The sequence below is a fragment of the Cherax quadricarinatus genome, chromosome 43 (genome assembly GCF_038502225.1).
Source record: "Cherax quadricarinatus isolate ZL_2023a chromosome 43, ASM3850222v1, whole genome shotgun sequence".
NCBI lineage: Eukaryota > Metazoa > Arthropoda > Malacostraca > Decapoda > Parastacidae > Cherax > Cherax quadricarinatus.
The window spans coordinates 19035493-19060595 of record NC_091334.1 but is presented as its reverse complement, the minus strand read 5'-3'; the positions used below and the strand labels follow the sequence as shown (position 1 = coordinate 19060595).

The 25103-nt window shown below is 39.9% G+C and overlaps 2 protein-coding genes across 5 annotated transcripts in view; both read left to right on the top strand.

Moving 5' to 3' along the window:
* LOC128694338 (tubulin alpha-2 chain) overlaps positions 1-9191 on the top strand; it is a 109688-nt gene extending 100497 nt beyond the window's left edge. The window contains exons 6-11 of the mRNA XM_053784432.2: positions 279-478; positions 1017-1128; positions 1402-1489; positions 3499-3626; positions 4220-4383; positions 7306-9191. Of these exons, the coding sequence (XP_053640407.1) occupies positions 279-478; positions 1017-1128; positions 1402-1489; positions 3499-3626; positions 4220-4383; positions 7306-7432 (819 nt within the window). The 3' untranslated portion in view covers positions 7433-9191. The remainder of the gene's footprint in view (positions 1-278; positions 479-1016; positions 1129-1401; positions 1490-3498; positions 3627-4219; positions 4384-7305) is intronic.
* Positions 1-25103, top strand: part of LOC128694345 (uncharacterized) — a 396715-nt gene that overhangs the window by 339480 nt on the left and 32132 nt on the right. The window lies entirely within an intron of this gene.

Genomic DNA, 25103 nt, shown 5'->3' with positions numbered 1-25103 from the left:
TGGATGGTATTCACCCACATATCTATAGCATTTTCTGGTAGTCCCTTCATACCCATTCTGTTTCTGGTAGTCACTTCATACCCATCCTGTTTCTAGTAGTAACTTCATACCCATCCTGTTTATCTGTTTATGGTAGTCACCCAATATCCACCCTGTAGATAGTACAGTAATTAAAAGACTATATAATATCTGAGAAATCATTGTTACTGTGCTGTAAACATGTACATTAATTTGCACTTGCTGTCTGAGAATAATTTCATCATTTGTTGCTCCATCAGATCTGCACAGCTGTGGTTGAACCTTACAACTCCATCCTGACGACTCACACCACTCTGGAGCACTCTGACTGTGCCTTCATGGTTGACAATGAGGCTATCTATGACATCTGCCGAAGAAATTTGGGTATTGAGCGTCCCTCGTATGAGAACTTAAATCGATTGATTGGCCAGATTGTGTCTTCCATAACTGCCTCTCTCAGGTATATTAAAAAATGTATTTTAATACATATTGTTCCAAGCCAGCTCTTCCTTCAAAAAAATCATAAACATCTGAATATTACTTTCATATATAATAATTTTTGGGTTATCCTAGGTAATTTACACTATGTATGATAATTGTACATATATGTATCTGCACCTAAATAAACTTACTTTCATTTTCAAGGAGGTACCAGTATAAGTCCTCTGCCCGAAATGCTTTGCATACCATAAGCTTTCTGCATGCACAACCAAATGTCACCCATCTCTGTACAAACATTGTATCGTGGAAATAAATCGTTGTCTTTGTCTTTATCTACCTGTGGATACCTGGAAAGGGTTTTGGGGGTCAATGCCCCTGCAGCCCGCTCTGAGACCAAGCCTTGTGGTGGATCAGGGACTGATCAACCAGGCTGTTACTGCTGGCTGTATGCAAACTGACGTACAAACCACAGCCTGGCTGGTCAGGCATGAGTCACAGTACCCTTAGCTATTGTCTTGTTTATAAACATTCCCTGATGATGTGATTAATACCCACAGGTTTGATGGTGCCCTTAACGTTGACCTGACAGAATTCCAGACTAACTTGGTGCCCTACCCACGTATCCATTTTCCTTTGGTGACCTACGCTCCTGTCCTCAGTGTTGAGAAGGTAAGTGGCTGCTTTAAAAGTAATAAAACAATAAAATGGAGTAATACAATACTGTGCTCTATATACAATAATATTGAATGTTTAAAAATACAGTTTGCACAATAACATTAATCAAATTTTAATGTATCACTGAATTACAGTATATTACAGACTATTTACAGTGATTGTGGGTGATACTTGTAAAATGGTTTATCGTAGACCTAAGGCTTTGTTCAATTTATAATAAAGTATTTAAACTTTCATTCATGCATTGACCCAAAAATTTACCCATAGGCCTACCATGAACAGCTGTCCGTTGCAGAGATTACAAATGCCTGCTTCGAGCCTAACAACCAGATGGTGAAGTGTGACCCCAGGCGAGGTATGTAAACCTGTACAGAAGCTTCTTAAGAATTGAAGCAATGTTATTATCATATAAAGCTAAATATGTAAACCTTACCTATACCTATGAATTTTTTCTTAATTTTTAAATTCTAATGCTGAGTCAATTTTAGCATGCCCAATATGCTCTGCATATTCAGTGGCTTTCCATATATACTGTAAGTAAATAAGTACCTTGTACCCTGTAGTCTCTTCTACTTATTATTTATTTTTTTTTTTTTTCAACAAGTCGGCCGTCTTTTTTGGGAATATACTTCATCTTCAATTTCTTTTTCATCTTCATATTAACATTTAATAGTCTGCTGAAGCATATGAAGCATTACATAAGAAGTAAAAACTTAAATATTCTGAAACAGTATAATCAGCTGAAATATACTGTGTATAGATTTCCTGTAATATAATTAAGTGTATTGAATTATCATTCTATATTTTGAAAGCTGTCCTATCAAAATTCAGTATCTCCTAATGACACCTTAGTGTTTTTAAAGAGTGAAAAAAGTGACTAAAAACCATACTTTCTATCACAACAACCTCATTATTTCGAAATGTTAATTTTTAAAATACTGTTTAGGAAAATTCTTAGCACAGAACATGTTTGTTGTGCAATATGGAGTGTTTATGATTGTTGGGTAATATGGAGTGTATTATAATGTTAGGTTGCCATTATGGAGTGTTAATTTGTTGGTAATATGGAGTGATTACTATACAGTGGACCCTCGACCAACGATATTAATCCATTCCGGAGAGCTTATCTTTAGGCGAATTTATCGTTAGTCAAATTAATTTTCCCCATAAGAAATAATGGAAATCCAATTAATCCGTTCCAGACAGCCAAAAGTATTAAAAAATTTTTTTCATGAAATATACATTTACCTACAAAGAAAACAATGAGACATGCACAATAACTACATAAATAAATGTTAAAATGATACTTACCTTTATTGAAGAGTATTGATGAGTGATGAGACACTGTTTTTCTTGAACACTGGGATTTTCAGAGTGATAGATGAGTAAAGGCTTCACTTTGCAATCCCCACTAGCATTACAACAAAACATGAGAGTTAGCCTGTCTTTCATAAGCTCGTGTCCTGGCAGTGCCTTTTCCTCCTGAGTAATGTAGGTCCTGTTTGGCATTTTCTTCCAGAACAGGCCTGTTTTGTCACAAATGAACAGTTGTTGGGGATTGGAATTTTTCAGCTTCACCATGCCTTATCACACTGCGTATGCCACTACGATTCTTAAATCTCTCAAACCAACCTTTGCTGGCCTTAAATTCACCAATATGAGCACTAGTTCCAGGCATTTTTTCCTCTTCACCTGGGTGTTAGTCAACTGATGTGGGTCGCATCCTGGGGGACAAGATTGAGGACCCCAATGAAAATAAGTTAGACAGTCCTCAATGATGCACTGACTTTCTTGGGTTATCCTGGGTGGCTAACCTTCTGGGGTTAATTGTTTCTTGTTTCTCAGTAATTGTTTCTCGTTAAGCCACACCAAAAACACTCTTTCCACATCTTCGAGTAGTACAGCTGATGGTGGTGCAGCAACAGCTGATCGTGGTGCAGCAGCAGTTGATAGTATTTCGATGATATTTCTCACCCCTTTTTACCACAGGGTTGGCATTAGATGCTTTCTTTGGGCCCATGGTGGCTTATTTAGCAGTTACAAGTACTAAAAACAATGGAATAATACAAATTTATCGAATATATACGTGGAACCGTCCACCCTGGCTTGTAAACAATGACGGCAGGGCAGCTGAGGCACTCAGGCTGGACGGACAGGTTTGGGACAAATCATCTTGGTCGAGTTTTTCATCGTTGGTTGGGCCAAAATTTTTACGTTCAAACGCTTCATTGGACGAATTTATCGTTAGACGATGCCTTCATTGGCCAAGGATCCACTGTACTCTTGACAGGGAAAAACTACATTCATTGATGGCTACTATGTAACAGTACACCTAACTCATCTACATTACTGTAATGCTTTCAGGAAAGTACATGGCCTGTTGTCTGCTGTACCGTGGAGATGTGGTGCCCAAGGATGTCAACTCGGCTATTGCTGCTATCAAGACCAAGAGACAGATCCAGTTTGTCGATTGGTGCCCCACTGGCTTCAAGGTAAGATGGTCATTGTTGGTAGGTTATGAGTATCTGTTATAAGTTATATATATAAGAGTATCTATTATAGGACAGGTTATATGTGAGTATCTGTTATAGGTTATATATAAGAATATCTATTATAGGTTATATATAAGAAAATCCATTATAGGTTATATACAGGTACCATCCGACTTACGACCAAGCTTGGTTCCGACCAACTGGTCGCAAGTCAAAATGGACATAAGTCGAACTTTACTACTGAATATCAACATCACATTTTTGTAATGTTTTTATTTTATTGTTTTATTTGGGTATTTCATTTTTTACTTTTTATGCTGTTATTACTGTATTTTATACTGTAAGGTTTAGGATAAACACTGTACAACACAAACAGTTGTTTATTTCCCAGAAATTTGGCATACAAAACATGGTTGAGTGGTCGTATGTCGAGCAGGTCTTAAGTCGGATGGTAGGCGTATAAGAGTATATATTGTGGGTAAAAGACACACTGTGATTGGAAAAGAGAAATATTGGCTCCACAAAAATTTATGTTTAACATTGCACTTTTACCAAAAACAAACTCACTAACTTGCTTCCTCTCATCCCAACAGGTTGGTATTAATTACCAGGCTCCAACAGTGATTCCCAATGGGGATATGGCCCCTACCCAGCGTGCAGTGTGCATGATCTCCAATACAACAGCTATAGCTGAAGCCTGGGCCAGACTCAACCATAAATTTGACCTTATGTACTCCAAGCGAGCCTTCGTCCATTGGTCAGTACTTACTGACTAGTGCACATATTAATGAATGGATGGATGAATGGTGGGATGTGGATGAGTAATGTATGGATATAGGAGTTTATTACTGAATGGATTAGTGGATAAATGTATTAATTGGAACTAAATGGCATTGTGCTGACTATAGTGAAGAAAAGAATCACTTTGCAGAATAAGCTCTAATTGGGACAGTGTTCTTTGAACTTGATAAAGAATGAAATATTGTCCCAATAAAAGTTTGTTCTGTAAAGTGTGTCTGTTCTTCGGTATATTAATTTACGAGGGAATGTACTGATAGACATATGGCAGAATAATAACATTAACTAAGAATTTCAAGCATGGTAATCTAGTTATTAATGATTTGAATTCATAGTTTGTTATACTGTACTGTATACAGTGGACCCCCGCATAACGATGGCATCACATAGCGATTATTTCGCATACCGCTTACTTTAATCGCAAAATTTTTGCCGCGCATACCGATTAAAAACCCGCTCACCGATTTTCGTCCGAGACGCGTCCAATGTGCGCCCTCAGCCAGCCTCACATGTGCCGCCCGTGCCATTGTTTACCAGCCAGCCTCCGCGCTAACATCCAAGCATACACTCGGAATATTTCGTATTATTACAGTGTTTTCGGTGCTGTTTCTGGAAAATAAGTGACCATGGGCCCCAAGAAAGCTTCTAGTGCCAACCGTACACCAATAAGGGTAAGAATTCCCATTGAAATGAAGAAAGAGATCATTGATAAGTATGAAAGTGGAGTGCGTATCGCCGACCTAGTCAAGTTGTACAAGAAACCCCAATCAACCATCGCTACTATTGTGGGCACCAAAAAGACAATCAAGGAAGCTGTTCTTGCCAAAGGTTTAACTGTGTTTTCGAAACAAAGATCGCAAGTGATGGAAGATGTTGAGAGACTCTTATTGGTGTGGATAAATGAAAAACAGCTAGCAGGAGATAGCGTCTCTCAAGCGATCATATGTGAAAAGGCTAGGAAGTTGCATGACGATTTAATTAAAAAAATGCCTGCAACTAGTGATGATGTGAGTGAATTTAAGGCCAGCAAAGGTTGGTTTGAGAGATTTAAGAAGCGTAGTGGCATCCATAGTGTGATAAGGCATGGTGAGGCTGCCAGTTCGGACCACAAAGCGGCTGAAAAATATGTGCAGGAATTCAAGGAGTACATAGAAACTGAAGGACTGAAACCTGAACAAGTGTTTAATTGTGATGAAACAGGCCTGTTCTGGAAGAAAATGCCAAGCAGGACCTACATTACTCAGGAGGAAAAGGCACTCCCAGGACATAAGCCTATGAAAGACAGGCTTACTCTTCTCATGTGTGCCAATGCTACTGGTGATTGCAAAGTGAAGCCTTTATTAGTGTATCACTCTGAAACTCCCAGAGCGTTCAGGCAAAAGAATGTCCTCAAGGATAATTTGTGTGTGCTGTGGAGGGCAAACAGTAAGGCATGGGTCACTAGGGAATTTTTCTATAACTGGTTACACCATGCATTTGCCCCCAATGTGAAAGATTACCTAACTGAAAAGAAATTAGAACTTAAGTGCCTCCTGGTGTTAGACAATGCCCCTGGTCATCCTACAGACGTGGCAGAGCGACTTTATGGGGACATGAGCTTCATTAAGGTGAAGTTTTTGCCTCCTAATACCACTCCTCTCCTGCAGCCCATGGACCAGCAGGTTATTTCCAACTTCAAGAAACTGTACACAAAAGCTCTGTTTGAAAGGTGCTTTGTAATGACCTCAGAAACTCAACTGACTCTAAGAGAGTTTTGGAGAGATCACTTTAATATCCTCAATTGTGTTAACCTTATAGGTAAGGCTTGGGAGGAAGTGACTAAGAGGACCTTGAACTGCTTGGAAGAAACTGTGGCCAGAATGTGTAGACAAAAGGGATTTTGAAGGGTTTGAGGCTAACCCTGAGAGGATTATGCCAGTTGAGGAATCCATTGTGGCATTGGGAAAGTCCTTGGGGTTGGAGGTTAGTGGGGAGGATGTGGAAGAGTTGGTGGAGGAGGACAATGAAGAACTAACCACTGATGAGCTGATAGATCAACTTCAAGAGCAAGAGGCCAGACCTGGGGAAACTGGTTCAGAGGAGGGGAGAGAGAAATTGAAGAAGTTGCCTACTACAAAGATAAAGGAAATCTGTGCAAAGTGGCTTGAAGTGCAAACCTTCATGGATGAAAATCACCCTCACACAGCTATTGCAAGCCGTGTTGGCAACCTGTACACTGACAATGTTGTGAAACACTTTAGGGAAGTGATAAAGGAACGAGAGGTACAGGCCACTATGGACAGATATCTTGTGCGAAAGAAGTCCAGTGACTCTGAAGCTGGCCCTAGTGGCATTAAAAGAAGAAGGGAAGTAACCCCAGAAAAGGACTTGCTACCTCAAGTCCTAATGGAAGGGGATTCCCCTTCTAAACAGTAAGAAGATAATGCTCTCCCCTCCTCCCATCCCATCAGTCATCACCAGATCTTCAATAAAAGTAAGTGTCATGTAAGTGTGCATGCCTTTTTCAGTTTGTGTGTATTAAAATTAATATTTCATGTGGTAAAAAAAATTTTTTTTCATACTTTTGGGTGTCTTGCACGGATTAATTTTATTTCCATTATTTCTTATGGGGAAAATTCATTCACATAACGATTATTTCGCATAACAATTACCCCTCTTGCACGGATTAAAATCGTTAACCGGGGGTCCACTGTACTGTATTGTAAAAAATCATCAAGATAATGTATTATTCTTTTTAAGATTTTAAAGCCATGAACATTTATGTATGATTTGCATTATTTAATAATTATATTTCATGGTTTCTTTTTTTCACACTATATTTTTGGGGGCTAAAAATGTTATCGCTGTATTTCCTTGATAGTGTGTCATGTTTTCTCTACAGGTATGTTGGAGAGGGCATGGAAGAGGGTGAATTTGCCGAGGCTCGTGAAGACTTAGCAGCACTGGAGCATGACTATGAAGAGGTAGCCCAGGACTCTAATCAGGATGATGAAGACAATGAATATTAAGAAGAGAGTAGGTGTAAGATACAAAAGGAAAGTGGCATTAGGAAGATATGTGAGATAGAGATAAAGAAAATGCTGGATTTAAAGAAGATATGAAAGTGCCCATGATGAAATACATATTAGTTATACAAGAAGAATGCAAGGAGGAAGAAAGCTTGATATGAAGAAAAGCATTGTTTAGAAGAGATGCCACAGGGACAGACACAATGAGGGAGGAGAATACAATAATAATAAAGATTTACAAGTCTAAAAACAAAAGCAGGGTGGTGGAATTTTTTTATGCATTTTATAGAAAATACATGACAGATGACTTAGAACAAAATCTAGGAGAAACATTAGGGCTATGAAAGTCCAAGGTAATAAAAGTTAACAGTATTGAGGGCACCCAGAGGGAAGAATACAGGGTAACTAGCTTTAGCCAAAGAAATTTTTACTTTTATTATAAATGCCAAAGAACTCCCATTACTACATTCTTAAATCTTGCTCGAGAGATGTGTTACAACCATTCAGGTTCAGACGACTCCCACCAAGTAAAATTACAGTATAAATAGGGGTTACATCGAGCTTGATGGGGGTCATTCAGAACCTGCGCCGAATGGGAGATAATCAGATTTAATCCCAGGAAAGGTAGAGTAACTCCTACTCCTTGGATCAAGAGCACTCAGCTTCAAAGCACCCCTTTGAAGGGTCCTCATGTAAGCTGTGATCAGTCAGGTTGAAGCACTAACTCCCACTCTAGTTAAATATTTAAGAATATGGTAAGAACACTCCAAAGAGTTTTGGAAAGACATTGAGGACCACGACGGTCTTTTAATTTGATGGTCTTAGATTACTAAGATAAAAGTGGCAACATATTATATAGCTTATCTTCCATAATTTATAATGTGATGGGTGTGGCAGGAGAGAGGCTTTTGATTGATATGACTAGGGTTGATACAGTTAGTTATCACTCATTGTTCAATTGGTAGGTATTACTCAAATAAACTCTGTCACTTAAACATTACAATGCTCACATAGAAAATAGTACATACCTTAAGATATGTTTTGGAGACACATCACATCTTTTATATATGGCAGTGGAGTCGACTGAAGAGGCCTTCACCATAAAATAAATTATCAGTCAGTCAATTTGTTTAGGTTAACTGCATTATTTTACAGACAGTACTACACATACCAGGTGATTGTTATACATTGATGGTAAATTATGCAGCTCTAACTAGGGTAAGTTGGATAACTCAAAATTGAAAAGTATCATTTTCATTAAGATCCTTATCAACTTAGTGGGTTTATTACAGATAGCTGGCTGTTACTCGTACAATCAGAAGCTCATCTCTTCAGCCATGTCTCTGCTTATAGATTCATGACATTTAAATGCTCAAACAAGTAACATGTTCATTTTTATTGCTTTTGACATAACAAGCAAATGCATTTATGAACTTTTTATAAGAGCCACTTAAGAAAGAGGCTATGGCATTTAACTGAATTGTTGACTATACATGTTAAGCCTTAGCTCTTAGTGTTAACTGAATGATGCTTTTAATATATATATAGTATATATATATATATATACATATACAGTATATAACATATTTGAACTCAAGTTCCTTTTATTGCACAAAAAATAATTCACACTGTGTCTTATTTAATGTCTAAGTATAAAGATAAAATAATGACAGCATTTCTCAAGCCTTTGATATTAATGGTAAGGAATTATTTCTACTCATTTTGTACATTTCTTCAATAAATTTATATGAATTTGAAATGCATGTTTTTATTAACATAAAATTAATGAACAATATGAGTAAATGTTAGGGTGTTGGAAAGAGGTGTGTGGAAAAGAGTTATCACAGTTGCTCTTTGTTGTAATACACTTCTTCTGGGGGATTCTGAAGACAAACTGCAAAGATTAATGGACGAATTTAGGAGGGTACGTAAAAGAAGAAATTAAAAGTGAGTGCAGAAAAGAGCAAGGTGAAGAGAGTAACAAAATGTCTGAGGCAATAATAGATTGAATATCAGACTGAGAGACTTAAAACAGATGAAAGGAGGGAGAGGTAAGTGGTGTGTTGAAGCATCTGTGAAAAAAAAAAATTATATGGAGGAAAAAAAAAGGAATGTACCAGAGTACAGTGGCACCAACACTTACATGGGTGGGAGGCATGGGTTGTGAGTACTGCAGTAAGATGTAAATATTATGCAAAGAATTCAGAGCACAAGTTAAAAGGCAATGTAGGGTTACCAAGAGTATAATTCAGATGGTTGAAAAATTAATTCATAAGCGAATCTATTCCTACCTCATCTCCCACAACATACTCAACTCCTGTCAATTTGGGTTCAGGCCTAATAAAAATACTAATGATACTATTATACACATGCTAGAACATAAACACTGCAATAGAGAAGAAAGAAGTCCCATTGGGGATCTTCATTGACTCACGCAAAGCTTTTGATACAGTTGACCATGACTTGCTCCATATAAAATTGTCGCACTATGGTATACCTGGAGAGAGTTCCGGGGGTCAACGCCCCCGCGGCCCGGTCTGTGACCAGGCCTCCTGGTGGATCAGAGCCTGATCAACCAGGCTGTTACTGCTGGCTGCACGCAAACCAACATACGAGCCACAGCCCGGCTGATCAGGAACCGACTTAAGGTGCTTGTCCAGTGCCAGCTTGAAGACTGCCAGGGGTCTGTTGGTAATTCCCCTTATGTATGCTGGGAGGCAGTTGAACAGTCTCGGGCCCCTGACACTTATTGTATGGTCTCTTAACGTGCTAGTGACACCCCTGCTCTTCATTGGGGGGATGTTGCATCGTCTGCCAAGTCTTTTGCTTTCGTAGTGAGTGATTTTCGTGTGCAAGTTCGGTACTAGTCCCTCTAGGATTTTCCAGGTGTATATAATCATGTATCTCTCCCGCCTGCGTTCCAGGGAATACAGGTTCAGGAACCTCAAGCGCTCCCAGTAATTGAGGTGTTTTATCTCCGTTATGCGCGCCGTGAAAGTTCTCTGTAAGAGGGCACTCCCTCAACTACCTAAAGTCTTACCTCAGCAACAGAAGCCAATATGTGTAAACAAACGGGGCAAACTCTTCCGCACAGCCAATTACAGTTGGTGTCCCACAGGGAAGTGTCCTAGGGCCTCTTCTCTTTCTCATATACATAAATGACCTACCAAATGCATCACAACTACTCAAACCCACACTATTTGCAAATGACACTACATACGACTTCTCTCACCTGAGCCCAGCCACGCTAGCCAATACATACTGTAAATACCGAATTACAGAAAATATCTACCTGGATGAGGACTAACAAACTTACACTAAACATTGACACAACCTACTTCATTCAGTTTGGTAACAGAGCTACAGATGTCCCTCTTAACATAATGATAAACGGATCACCTATCACAAAACTCACAGATGGAAAATTCTTAAGAATCCACCTTGATAATAGACTCAAATTTCAAACACACAAACAACAAATTTCCCAAAAAATTTCCAAGACCGTAGGCATACTATCGAAGATACGGTACTGTGTTCCACAGTCAGCCCTCCTGGCCCTATATCACTCACTTATTTACCCCTATTTCACCTATGGAATTTGTGCATGGGGCTCAAGAACAATAAACCATCTCAGACCATTAATTACCCAACAAAAGGCTGCAGCCCGAAATGCCTAGCCATGCTAGGTGTTCTAGTGGTACACTCTGTAATCATTATTTTACTACATGTAAACCACACAATAACCAAATTCTGTAAACTCAGCATTGTAATCCTTATAGAGAATAAACTTTGAATTGAATTGATAACAAATTCCCACTACAGGCAGCACACTCCACCAATATTCAAAACACTAAACCTACTCACCATACAAAACATCCATACTTATTACTGCACCTACTACATACATAGAACACTTAACTCTGATATAAACCTTCCCCTCAAACGTCTCCTTACCAACCTCAACAGAACACATGACCATAACACAAGACACAGATCACTCTTTAATGTTCCTCGTGTCCATCGCACGCTATGCAAAAACTCAATGCACATAAAAGGCCCTAAAATCTGGAATTTATTACCTGTGAATATAAAAGAAACACTGTTTATAAATTCAAGTCTCTTCTCAAAAATCACTTACTCACCCACAACTAAATAAATGCTGAATAATTGTATCTCATAAATGTTTCTCATTATTGTATCTCATAAATGTTTAACCTGTGACCCAATCAAACTTTGTTATTTTTTAATTACATTACCTAACAGAATACTCCATTCCATTGAATGCACAGCAATACAGTAAATGACCATATGACCTGTCTTTGTAATACTCATTTGTACTAAATTGTTATCTGTTTACAATAATGTTTTTACCACTGAATATATCATTGCTTAGTTAATCTTAAGTTAATTTTAAGCCTGCCCATAATGCTCTGCATACAAGGGGCTTTGGCATGTTGCACTGTAATAACTGTATTCCTTTGTACTTCTCTGTATCATGTTCAAATAAATAAATAAATAAATAAATAAATAAATAAATAAAAAAGATACGAAGAAAAAGGGTCATCCCAGGAACGATGGGAGGGAACACAGGTCTCGAGTGTTAGCAGCTTAAGAATCCAGCAAGCTTGTGTGAGCATATTAGGAGTAAGTTTAATATCTTTATTATGCGCCCTATACCCATCCTGTGGGCAGCCAAAAGATTGCAGAGGCACATAATGGGTCCAGGGACTAGGCCCCAAAGTTTTAATACATAAGTTACAGCAATAATGAACTATTTACATGCTCATACATGTATCTGGTTGCAATCATAATGAGTTATGCAGGCATGAATTCAGTCACAAAAATATTTGTGTAGCTTACTTGTTATGCAGTTTTTTGTTATTTTATTTTACCAGGCCCGTGGCCTGGTGGCAAAAGCTCTCGCTTCACATGCTGAGGGTCGGGGTTCAGTTCCCGGCGAGGGGTGGAAACATTGGGCGTGTTTCTTCACACCAGTTGTCCATGTTCACCCATCAGTAAAATGGGTACCTCAGTGTTAATTGACTGGTGGGTCACATCCTGGGACAAAAACTGACCTAATTTGTATGAAATGCTCTGTATAACAAGCGGCTTTCTATGAAGTATGTAGTATGTCACTGATGTCAGCTAGGCCCGTATAAATTGTACATGTATGTACTTGTAGAAATGAAGATTATTATTATTATTATTATTATTAATATGTTTTTTGCAAGGTATGGTTAAATTTAAACACATTTAAAAGTTTATTAGTTATTTATAGCGTGGAAAATACTGTATATTTTCCGGAAATACGGTAATTTATAGGTAAATAGATGCCCTATATTGTATTTAATAAAAGTGTATTTTTAAAAAGAGTCAGTCGCCATTTTGTTTGAATTTGTATTAGAACGTTGGTGAAATGGGAAGAATTTTCGTGCTCTAGAGGTTAAAATTGGGTTGACACCTCTCAAATAGGAGGCGAAATTGGTGGATATGCATTCCTGCATAACTTGAGATATCAGACGACTGTATAAGACAGCTTCAGAAACCTCAGATAAGTCTGTTATGTTATAACTCTGGCCAGTTGTTATTTTCATGTATAGACAGAGGTTTTCTGAGTATGATACAACTTAATCTCCAGTCAAATTGGTGAGTGTTATGATTAAGATATATTCTCCTTCTGTTATATAAATGTGTGTGTGTGTGTATACTATAATCCTTTTTTAATTTTAATATACAGTCCACAAATTTATATATTTACCAGTATTCCTGGAGATGTATAATTCATTTAATTAATAGGTCCAGAGCAACTTGTGGATATGACAGTGGTAGGTATCGAAGGGGGACGTTTTTTGCGACCTAGGTGTCCCAAATTCCTACTTGTCTAACTGATAAATATTAATTATCTATGTTCATTTACTGTTATGTATATAATGATACATTCAGATAAATGCAATTTTCCACATATAGGTTAAGTCTGGCATATTACTAATACTAACTACATTGTGGATAAAATAATTCTGCATTTCTTGAACATTTGTGAGTTTCTGAATTCATTAATTTGATCGCACTGGAGAGCATATTGACATGCATGACACTAGTCCATCTGGCAAAGTTGACATTTAGTTGTATTTGTCAAAGAGACTTTAAATTTAATTATAGCCCATCGTGAGCCAAAAGGTAGTCACATCTAAGAATCAATTTGTTGGGTTCACTATAGATACATAGCTCCTGCATGACTTGTGTCAATCTCTCATTTTCCAGTCAATGAGGTTCAACTAAAGTTTACATATTATTGTCCTCAAACTACTGACAGCCCAAGACTGTAAATTTACTCCTCACTTGAAGGCATATAACTCTCATAGTGATAAAAATTTACAGAAACTGTAGAGAGCACAGCAAACTAGAATTAGCATGTCAGGGAATTAGAGGAAGTATTTAAAATAATAAGATAAGATTTCTTTCGGATTTTTAACCTCGGAGGGTTAGCCACCCAGGTCAGTGCGTCATCGAAGACTGTCTAACGTATTTCCATTGGGGTCCTCAATCTTGTCCCCCAGGATGCGATCCACACCAGTCAACTAGCACCCAGGTACCTATATGCTGCTAGGTGAACAAGACAACAGGTGTAAGGAAACGCGTCGAAATGTTTCCATCCACCGGGAATCGAACCCGGGCCCTCTGTGTGTGAAGCGGGAGTTTTAGCCACCAGGCCACCGGACCACTCCTTTTTGATTAACAAGACAATCTATCAAAAATACCGAATTATCAGCACAACCTGACAATTCTCCCAGAGTGATGTTGGGCATTCCACTGCAAGATAGATACATGTGAGCTGTGTGACCAATACGTAGTCTCAATGGTGCAGTTTCCTCACAAACCACCGGTGAACGAAGATAGATATAAACCTGATTGTGATTTGATTTAAAAGTAACTTGTTTATCAGAAATTTGGATGAAATTCACAACAAACTACGTGTAGGCGTTTTTGGACGCTGCATAATCCATGGGAGGTATTTCTCATATTCCTAATTAGAAGTCCCATCCATATATATACATATATATATATATATATATATATATATATATATATATATATATATATATATATATATATATATAAACCACATACATTGCTTATACACTAAGATACACTATTCAAAAAGCCAAGAAACACACCCATATACACATACCCACAAAATGTACCTGCATACCAACTACTCATATACTCATCACTTAAACTGACATGGACAAGAGACACGTGTACTGACAGAGTAATTAGGTAGGTACGGGGCTTGCTTGTTTGTTAACATATGTTGGGTTTCCAAGACCTGGGTTACATCAGCTTATCACTAGATCTCCCTGTTCTCAGTTGACCCGCCTCCCACGTCATCCTGACGGTCTACAACTGTTAGATACCCATAAAGCGAAAAAAAAAAAAGCGTTACTCATTTCCGCTGGAGTAGTTAAACCCACAAGTCAGCTAACGTTAACTCGGGTACCTATTTACTGCTAAGCCCAGGAATCTAATTTTGGTACGTTCGTTTGTGAAGCGAGGCTACAAGTTACGCGCACACACACACATACACACACACACACACACACACACACACACACACACACACACACACACACACACACACACACACATACACACCTACAACAGGCCTAGTGTCTAATCGACATGTGCCTAGGACAAAATGGTAACTAACACACACACACACACACACACAGCACCAGTTTGGAATCCACACCTAGTCAAGCACGTCAAGAAATTAGAGAAAGTGCAAAGGTTTGCAACAAGACTAGTCCCAGAGCTACGGGGATTGTCCTACGAAGAAATGTTGAGGGAAATCGGCCTGACGACACTGGAGGACAGGAGGGTCAGGGGAGACATGATAACGACATATAAAATACTGTGCAGAATAGACAAGGTGGACAAAGACGGGATGTTCCAGAGAAGGGACACAGACACAAGAGGTCACAATTGGAAGTTGAAGACTCAGATGAATCAAAGGGATGTTAGGAAGTACTTCTTCAGTCATAGAGTAGTCAGGCCGTGGAATAGCCTAGAAAGTGACGTAGTGGAGGCGGGAACCATACATAGTTTTAAGGCGAGGTATGATAAAGCTCATGGGGCAGGGAGAGAGAGGACCTAGTAGCAATCAGCGAAGAGGCGGGGCCAGGAGCTATGACTCGACCCCTGCAACCACAAATAGGTGAGTACACACACACACACACACACACACACACACACACACACACACACACACATACAGACACACACACACACACACACACCACAATCTTCAACACATCCCTTGAAACTGGGCAACTACCTGAGAAATGGAAGACAGCAAATGTAGTCCCCATATTTAAGAAAGGAAACAGAAATGAGGCACTAAACTACAGACCTGTCTCTGACATGTATTGTGTGCAAAGTCATGGAGAATATTATCAGGAGGAGAGTGGTGGAACACCTGGAACGGAACAAGATTATAAATGAAAACCAGCATGGGTTCATGGAAGGCAAATCCTGTGTCACAAACCTTCTGGAGTTTTATGACAAGGTAACAGAAGTAAGACACGAGAGAGAGGGGTGGGTTGATTGCGTTTTCCTAGACTGCAGGAAGCCCTTTGACACAGTTCCCCACAAGAGATTAGTGCAGAAGCTGGAGGATCAGGCGCATATAACAGGGAGGGCACTGCAATGGATCAGGGAATACCTGACAGGGAGGCAACAACGAGTCATGGTACGTGAAGAGGTATCACAGTGGGCGCCTGTTACGAGCAGGGTCCCACAGGGGTCAGTTCTAGGACCAGTGCTATTTTTGATATATGCGAACGACATGATGGAAGGAACAGACTCTGAAGTGTCCCTATTCGCAGATGATGTGAAGTTGATGAGAAGAATTAAATCGGATGAGGATGAGGCAGGACTGCAAAGAGACCTGGACAGGCTGGACATGTGGTCCAGAAACTGGCTTCTCGAATTCAACCCTGCCAAATGCAAAGTCATGAAGATTGGGGAGGGGCAAAGAAGACCGCAGACAGAGTATAGGCTAGGTGGACAAAGACTACAGACCTCACTCAGGGAGAAAGACCTTGGGGTGACCATAACACCGAGCACGTCACCGGAGGCACACATCAACCAAATAACTGCTGCAGCATACGGGCGCCTGGCAAACCTGAGAATAGCGTTCCGATACCTTAATAAGGAATCGTTCAAAACACTGTACACTGTGTATGTTAGGCCCATACTGGAGTATGCAGCACCAGTCTGGAACCCACACCTGGTCAAGCACCTCAAGAAGTTAGAGAAAGTACAAAGGTTTGCAACAAGGCTAGTCCCAGAGCTCAGGAGAATGTCGTACGAGGAAAGGTTGAGGGAAATCGGACTGACGACACTGAAGGACAGAAGGGTCAGGGGAGACATGATAACGACATACAAGATACTGCGGGAATAGACAAGGTAGACAGAGACAGGATGTTCCAGAAAGGGGACACAGAAACAAGGGGTCACAACTGGAAGCTGAGGACTCAGACGAGTCACAGGGACGTTAATAAGTATTTCTTCAGTCATAGAGTCGTCAGGAAGTGGAATAGCCTAGCAAGTGAAGTAGTGGAGGCAGGAACCATACATAGTTTTAAGAAGAGGTATGACAAAGCTCAGGAAGCAGAGAGGGAGAGGACCTAGTAGCGATCAGTGAAGAGGCGGGGCCAGGAGCTGAGTCTCGACCCCTGCAACCACAATTAGGTGAGTACACCATGGCCAGGAGCTTGGACTCGACCCCTGCAACCTCAACTAGGTGAGTACACACACACACACACACACACACACACACACACACACACACACACACACACCGTGTACGTCAGGCCCATATTGGAGTATGCAGCACCAGTTTGGAACCCACACCTGGCCAAGCACGTCAGGAAATTAGAGAAAGTGCAAAGGTTTGCAACGAGGCTAATCCTGGAGCTAAGGGGTATGTCCTACGAGGAGAGCTTAAGGGAAATCAACCTGACAACACTGAAGAACAGGAGAGATATGGGGGATATAATAACGATATATAAAATACTGAGAGGAATCGACAAGGTGTACGGAGACATGATGTTAAAGATAAGCTGAAGACTCAGATGAGTCATAGGGATGTTAAGAAGTGTTTCTTCTGTCACGGACTTGTCAGGAAGTGGAACAGTCTGACATGTGATGTAGTGGAGGTACCTGGAGTTTACCTGAAGAGGGTTTCAGGGGTCAATGCCCCCGCAGCCCAGTTTGAGACCATGCCTCATGGTGGATCGGGGTCTGATCAACCAGGCTGTTACTGCTGGCCGCACGCAAGCTGACGTACGAGCCACAGCCCGGTTGGTCAGGTACTGACTTTAGGTGCCTGTCCAGTGCCTTCTTGAAGACAGCCAGGGGTCTATTGGTAATCCCCCTTATGTATGCTGGGAGGCAACTGAACTTATTGTGTTGTCTCTCAGTGTACCCGTGGGGCCCCTGCTTTTCATCGGGGGAATGTTGCATCTCCTGCCGAGCCTTTTGCTTTCATATGGAGTGATTTTCGTGTGCAGATATGGTACCAATCCCTCTAGGACCTTTCAAGTGTATATTATCATGTATCTCTCTCGCCTGCATTCCAGGGAATACAGATCAAGGACCTTCAACCGTTCCCAGTAGTTGAGGTGCCTTATCGTACTTACGTGTACCGTGAAAGTTCTTTGTACACTCCTCAGGTCTGCAGTGTCGCCAGCCTTGAAGGTGGCCGTTAGTGTACAGCAGTATTCCAGCCTAGAGAGCACAAGCGATTTGAAGAGAATCATCATGGGCTTGGCGTCCCTAGTTTTGCAGGTTCTCATTATCCTGTTGTGATAAAAACACAGGCCTTATCTCTAAGGTTTATTGAACATAGAATCTTCATAGTACTTCTGCAACAAAATATAATAATGACTAGTACATCTAATAATTGCTGCTGCAGGAAAGGTGATATCTTGCATATGTCAAGAGAAAAGTTATAACTACAGGCCACATATTTTAAACTCACCATGTAATCTGCATCACTAACATGTGGATATAAGAGAGGAGAACCACACACCATGTGTCGGCGCCCATGACACACTAAGCTGTTGTTGTTAAGGGCCCTGAGAGGTGGTGCAGTATTATTATGTTGCTGCTCCCCACAGGAGCAGTATCACTACAATCTCCCCCTTCTAAAATATCAGAGACAATAATCTCCCAAGCTGTTAGGTGGGCGACCTTCGTAGCCCTTGAGCCTCTTCACCAGGTTCAATATTTTCCAGCGGGGTTTGACTAACTGCTGGAGCAGAATCCTCTGTTTCCATCGCGGTAGTCTCAAGGGGCTTTCCAAGAGAAAACGAAGCATCTTTCGCATCTATTGGTCGCCCATGACACACCAAGCTGTTGTTGTTAAGGGCCCCGAGAGGTGGTGCAGTATTATCATGCTGCTGCTCCCCACAGGAGCAGTATCACTACATATCCATCCTATCATTTTCCTAGCGGATGAGGTAGATACATTATTGTGGTCTTTGAAGGCGAGATCCTCTGACATTATCACTCCCAGGTCCTTCATATTACTTTCCCACTCAATTGTATGGTTAGAATTTGTTATATCCCCTGATACATTTTGAATTCTTTCAAGTTTCCCTTATCTGAGTAGTTGAAATTTCTCTTCATTGAACTTCACATTGTTTTGGGTGGCCCATTCGAAGATTTGGTTGATGTCTGCTTGGAGTCTCGTGGTGTTTTCGATGGACGTCACTGCCATGGTAATCCGGGGGTCATCCGCAAAGGAAGACACGGAGCTATAGCTTACATCACTCCGTGTCTTCCTTTGCGAATGACACCCGGATTACCGTGCACAGCTTTAAGAACAAGTATGATAGAGTTCATGGAGCAGGGAGTGACCTAGTAGCGACCAGTGAAGAAGCAGGGGCCAGGACTGTGAATCGACCCCTGCAACCACAATTAGGTGAGTACACACACACACCCCTACCTACCTTCCCTGATGCATTTATTAAAAAAATAGGGAAATACTAGGAAAGGCTAGTAATAGGTTAAATTAGGTAAGATTCTTCAGGAAACGACAGATGTTTCTTGACGCGGGTCTTAGTCGTGTAATGACCCACCACTGGAACTTTTGGGCATCTGACCGAGACTCTCCACTGGCTTACCCGTCCAGCTCTTTAAAACTTAAGATTAAATCTCTAGGATAGTAGTAGTTTTGACAGCTACGGAGTATTTTGAAGGAGAGGCTACGAGAGGCCCTGGACCGTAGGACGAATCAGACAAGTAGTTTTATGACTTGGTTCAGCACCAGTAAGTTCAACCCTATGAACATCGAGGAAGAGCGAACACCATATACAGAACGAAGGAAGATAGGGGTGATCAGAGACTACAAACCTCTGAACAAATTAAAAGTTCCTCGGGGTGGGCGTAACAGCAGGTATTTGATGGGAAACAACACCGGGAAGCAGTACTACTGTAGATAATGCCTAGGCTGTTAGTGACTCTTAAAAACAATAATAACGACAATAACACTATTTCTCTCTCTCCCTCACTCTGAAGATCAGCATCAAATTACCTACATCAAGAGTCGTTGAGGACGATACATGGTTTAGAAAGACACGGAAGCAAACACTAGGTCCTGGGACCTTGATCACTTCTGAAGTGATCAGGGTCCCAGGACCGAAATATTTTTAATGTCATAGTGTTTGCTTACGTGTCTTTCTACACAAACTGTCGGTATCTATTACTAAGGTTTTTACCAGGACGCTACGTACAACCACACTCATCACACACTAGGCACCATCCTTTTATATATTATTTTTTAAAGGGGGGAAATAAATTCTGTTCCTTGGATCAAGAGCCCCATCACCGGCATCAAGGCAACCCCTTCCCCCTGTGAAACATGTCTAGAAACTAGAGAAAGTCCAAAGATTCGTCATTTAACTAGTCCCAGATCTACGAAGAAAGATTAAGAGGAACTATACTTCACAACACTGAAAGAAAGAATAACCAGGTGAGACAGAATTACAACGTACAAGATACTTAAATTAATTCAGTAGAGCAATCAGCGACAGACTGATAACAAGGGACCTGGAACCACGGGAACATAGATGAAAGTTAATGAGCTATTTGTGTTACAGGGATTTGGGAAAGTACCTGTGACAGATCTGTTTGTGACTTGATTAAGCCCACTGTGTGAGCGATAGTCTTATAATAAAGAATCGCATTATACTGCATTTATGCTTATTTTTCCATCTTGTCGGCATTTTAATAATAATAATAATATCTTTATTTCTACATGTACATGTACAAGGTATACAGACCAAAGCTGACATTAATGACATACTACTATATAGAAAGCTCCTTGTTATGCTGAGCATTTCGGGCAAATTAGGTCAGTTTTTGCGACCCACACCAGTCCACTAACACCCAGGTACCTATTTATCTGATGGGGAACATATATAACCAATGTAAGGAAACACGCCCAATGTTTCTACCCTCGCCGGGAATCGAACCCTGAATTCTATCTCCATTGTACCTCTGACAGGTTGAGAGGGTGAAACGCGGATGATGAAAAAAAGTATCGGAAGAGTCTATACACAGCTTTTATAGTATGTATAATAGCAGGTATGAAACCAGGAATAAATAGCATGTGAACTTAGGTGAGTATGAGAGGTGGGGCCAGGGAACCAAACCCGACTCCAGAAACCACAGTTAGGCGAGTACATCTTGATGAGTACATCCAGGTGAGTATATCTTGGTGAGTACAAGTAGGTGCATATAATTAGATGATAACCCTGACTTTATAATGACTCGTTGTATCATGTAAGCTGGTACCTCCCAAGCTCCCTCCCTCCTGCTGAGAAACTTACACCTGACATCGACTAACACACTTAAAAAACACACCTCTCACTTCACTGGATGTACATATACACTGAAATGTGTATCTTCCAGTATATGTATCCTAAGTTTAATCCTTATTTTACGTATTAAAGTATTCGTGACTGTTGGTGAACAGATGGCATGCAGCCTTAATGACCCTCGTGTAGCAGATAGGCTGTCAACCCCATTAACCACCCAGCACTATGCTCATAATGATAATGATAGTAATTATAATAATGAAGTTATTGAGTAATTGTAACAATATTTAAATTTATATTGCTCTTGTTTGTTTAAATACTTTTACTCTTCATTATAATTTAAATAAATTTGTTATGACATTATATTCTGATTACTAAGTAGAAAATATTATGGTAAATATTATTGCAACAGTACAAATAATTCCGCATTAAAAGTTTATCGACAGGAAATGTCAGTGATATGAAGTATTTTTAAACCAAACTCAAGCACAAGAGATATACACCGGATGTGTATGTTTTTTCGGTGTATATACATTGACCTGTATGTCTGACCATGACAGTGAGAGGGCTTCCCGGGAGGTGCTCTTATAAACCAGCCTAATGATACTATAATACATACATATATTAGAATTAATAACTGGGCTTCCATCTTACAAACTGAACTAACAAAGGAATTAATAAAGGGGATGTAAACAGCGTGCTAAAAATATCTAGCACAGACAGGACTCGCAGCAATGGTTTTAAGTCGGAAAAATTTAGATTCAGGAAGGATATAGGAAAGCACTGGTTTGGTAATAGAGTTGTGGATCAGTGGAACAAACTCCCGAGTACCGTCATAGAAACTAAGACGTTGTGTAGTTTTAAAAATAGGTTGGATAAATGCATGAGTGGGTGTGAGTTGGACCTGACTAGCTGGTGCTACTAGGTCAGATGCCGTGCTCTTCCCTTAAGTGAATGTGATTGACCTGACTAGGCTAAGGCATTGGCTTAAGCCGGTGGGAGAATTTGACCTGCCTCGCATAGGCCAGTAGGCCTGCTACAGTGTACCTTCTTTCTTATGTTCATGATCGTTGCTTTCAAGCTTATGGAAACAACGACCTCGGACAGTTTATTATAACTGACTCTTTCTCTTCATTACTTTCTTTAAATAGCCTGAGACCTGAATGTAGCGTGCTTGTGTATGAAGCTAGGCACAGATATCCACAAATTAAAGAAAGGGATCACAGCTAAGCTTTTGAGGATTCCCTCCAGGAGGCTTGGCCAAGAACTAGGTTATCCATCATATGTCAAGTTAAGCATATTTTTTTTAGAAAGTAACAAGGTTAGTAAGATTGCAAGATATTGTTACTGCTAGGCTAAGGTTAGGCTATAAGCACCACTGATAGTACGCTTTGTAAAGACAAGCAATGACATAAAATGCTCACTATACCTTAATGTCTCAATATCCTGCCTTGCAGAGACACCTCCATGCAAATTCTACAGGATAGCAATTCGCTTTATTGCTAAGGATAAGATATTTGAAATATTGAGACTACCCATATCTTTGCATCTGCTAAATGAATAACTATGTTTTAGTGGTAATAATATACTTAAATGTTTAGAGACTAACTTCATATTGTATTGTGTTCATTACTCATACGAGAACACTGTAGTATGTGAAACGACTAATATATTATTTTTTTGTGTGTGTGATGTAACTATGTCTAGTCGGGACTGGTATAGACCCTTCGCTACTTCTGCAATCCTGTTTTATTCTTTTGCGCTACCTCTTACTAAATTCCCTAACATACTAGCCTCTGGTTCCACAAGCAGGTCCCTGAGCAGGATCTACTAGATATAAGGAGATCCCTGAGCAGGATCCACCAGATACAAACAGGTCCCTGAACAGGAGCTATTAGGTACAATCAGGTCCCTGAGCAGGAACTATTAGGTATAAGCAGATCCCTGAGCAGGATCCACTAGATACAAGCAGGTTCCTGAGCAGGATCCACCAGATACAAGCAGGTCCCTGAACAGGAGCTATTAGGTACAAGCAGGTCCCTAGGTAGGAACCACTAGATACAAGCTTGACCCTGAGCAAGAGCCACTAGGTACAAAACTATGTAATGTGTACTATGTAATACTAGGTAATTCACACATGTTACTACGTAATACTAGGTAATTTACACATATGTTACTATGATAGTTGTACCTGTGTGGACCTGCACCTAAATAAACTTACAAGAAAATGTAAACACAATTTCGACCTTGGAACAATAAAATGTCGTGAAACTGTGACAATAATTGGCCTACTCATTTCCTGTGAAGCAGGCGCCATTATCTCTACTTTTTAACAATAAATTTACAGTTGATTTCGGGTGGCCCGGTGGCCTGGTGGCTAAAGCTCCCGCTTCACACACGGAGGGCCCGGGTTCGATTCCCGGCGGGTCGAAAACATTTCGACACGCTTCCTTTCACCTGTTGTCCTGTTCACCTAGCAGCAAATAGGTACCTGGGTGTTAGTCGACTGGTGTGGGTCGCATCCTGGGGGACAATATTAAGGACCACAATGGAAATAAGTTAAGACAGTCCTCGATGACGCACTGACTTTCTTCGGTTATCCTGGGTGGCTAACCCTCCGGGGTTAAAAATCCGAACGAAATCTTATCTTATCTTATCTTAACACCAGCTGTTCCCATAGTGACGTAAGGTGTTAGTCACCAAGGATGGTTAATGGGGGGCGGGGGGTTAAAGCCTATCGACTATATCATGATCATGAAAGGTAACCTTTTTCACCGCCAGACAAGAACACTTTATTACCTAAAATAGGAATTAAAGTAAATTCCCCAGTGTGTATACATAGAGATACACACATCTCAGTGTATATATGTACACAGATACTAACCTCTCGGTCTATATACAAAACTACACACCTCTCAGTGTATATACAGAGATGTAAGACTCTCATTATATATATATATATATATATATATATATATATATATATATATATATATATATATATATATATATATATATATATATATATATATATATATATATATATATATATATATATATATATATATATATATATATATATATATATATATATATATATATATAGTTAAACATTTGTCAGTGTATATACATAGTTACATGCCTTTCAGTGTATATACAGAGATATACACCTCGGTGTATAAACAGAAATAGATACTTTTCAGTGTATATACATAGTTACATACCTTTCAGTGTATATACATAATGATACGCGCCTTTCAGTGTATGTACAGATATGCAATAAGATCACAGTAAACAGGTGATTTTAAAATATGCAAAACAACCACTGTGAAAGAGTAGTGAAATTCCAAGCGCTTTCGTGACTACTGACATTGTCAAGGAACTATGACAATGTGAGTAGTCACGAAAGCGCTTGGAAATTCACTACTCTTTCACAGTGGTTGTTTTGCATATACAGATATATACATTACTGTGTATATACACACCTCTCAGTGTATGTATCTCAGATAAAGATAAGGTAGAAAGTATATATACAACGGCAACAAGGTTGCGCTCCTCACATACACACAACAGACAACAATGATAACTTTACGGATATTAATGATGTTATTGGTGCTGGCCTTCTTGGCCACCTGTGTATCATCAGGTAAGCCCCAAAATTTCAATATTTTTTTTTTTTCATAAATAGGTCGGTAGTGTTTCGGTGTTCAACGAGCCTAAATCATAGTTCCCGTGGAAGCGGTAAATCCACACGGGTCAGAAACGCCTCAATCAATTCTACAGAA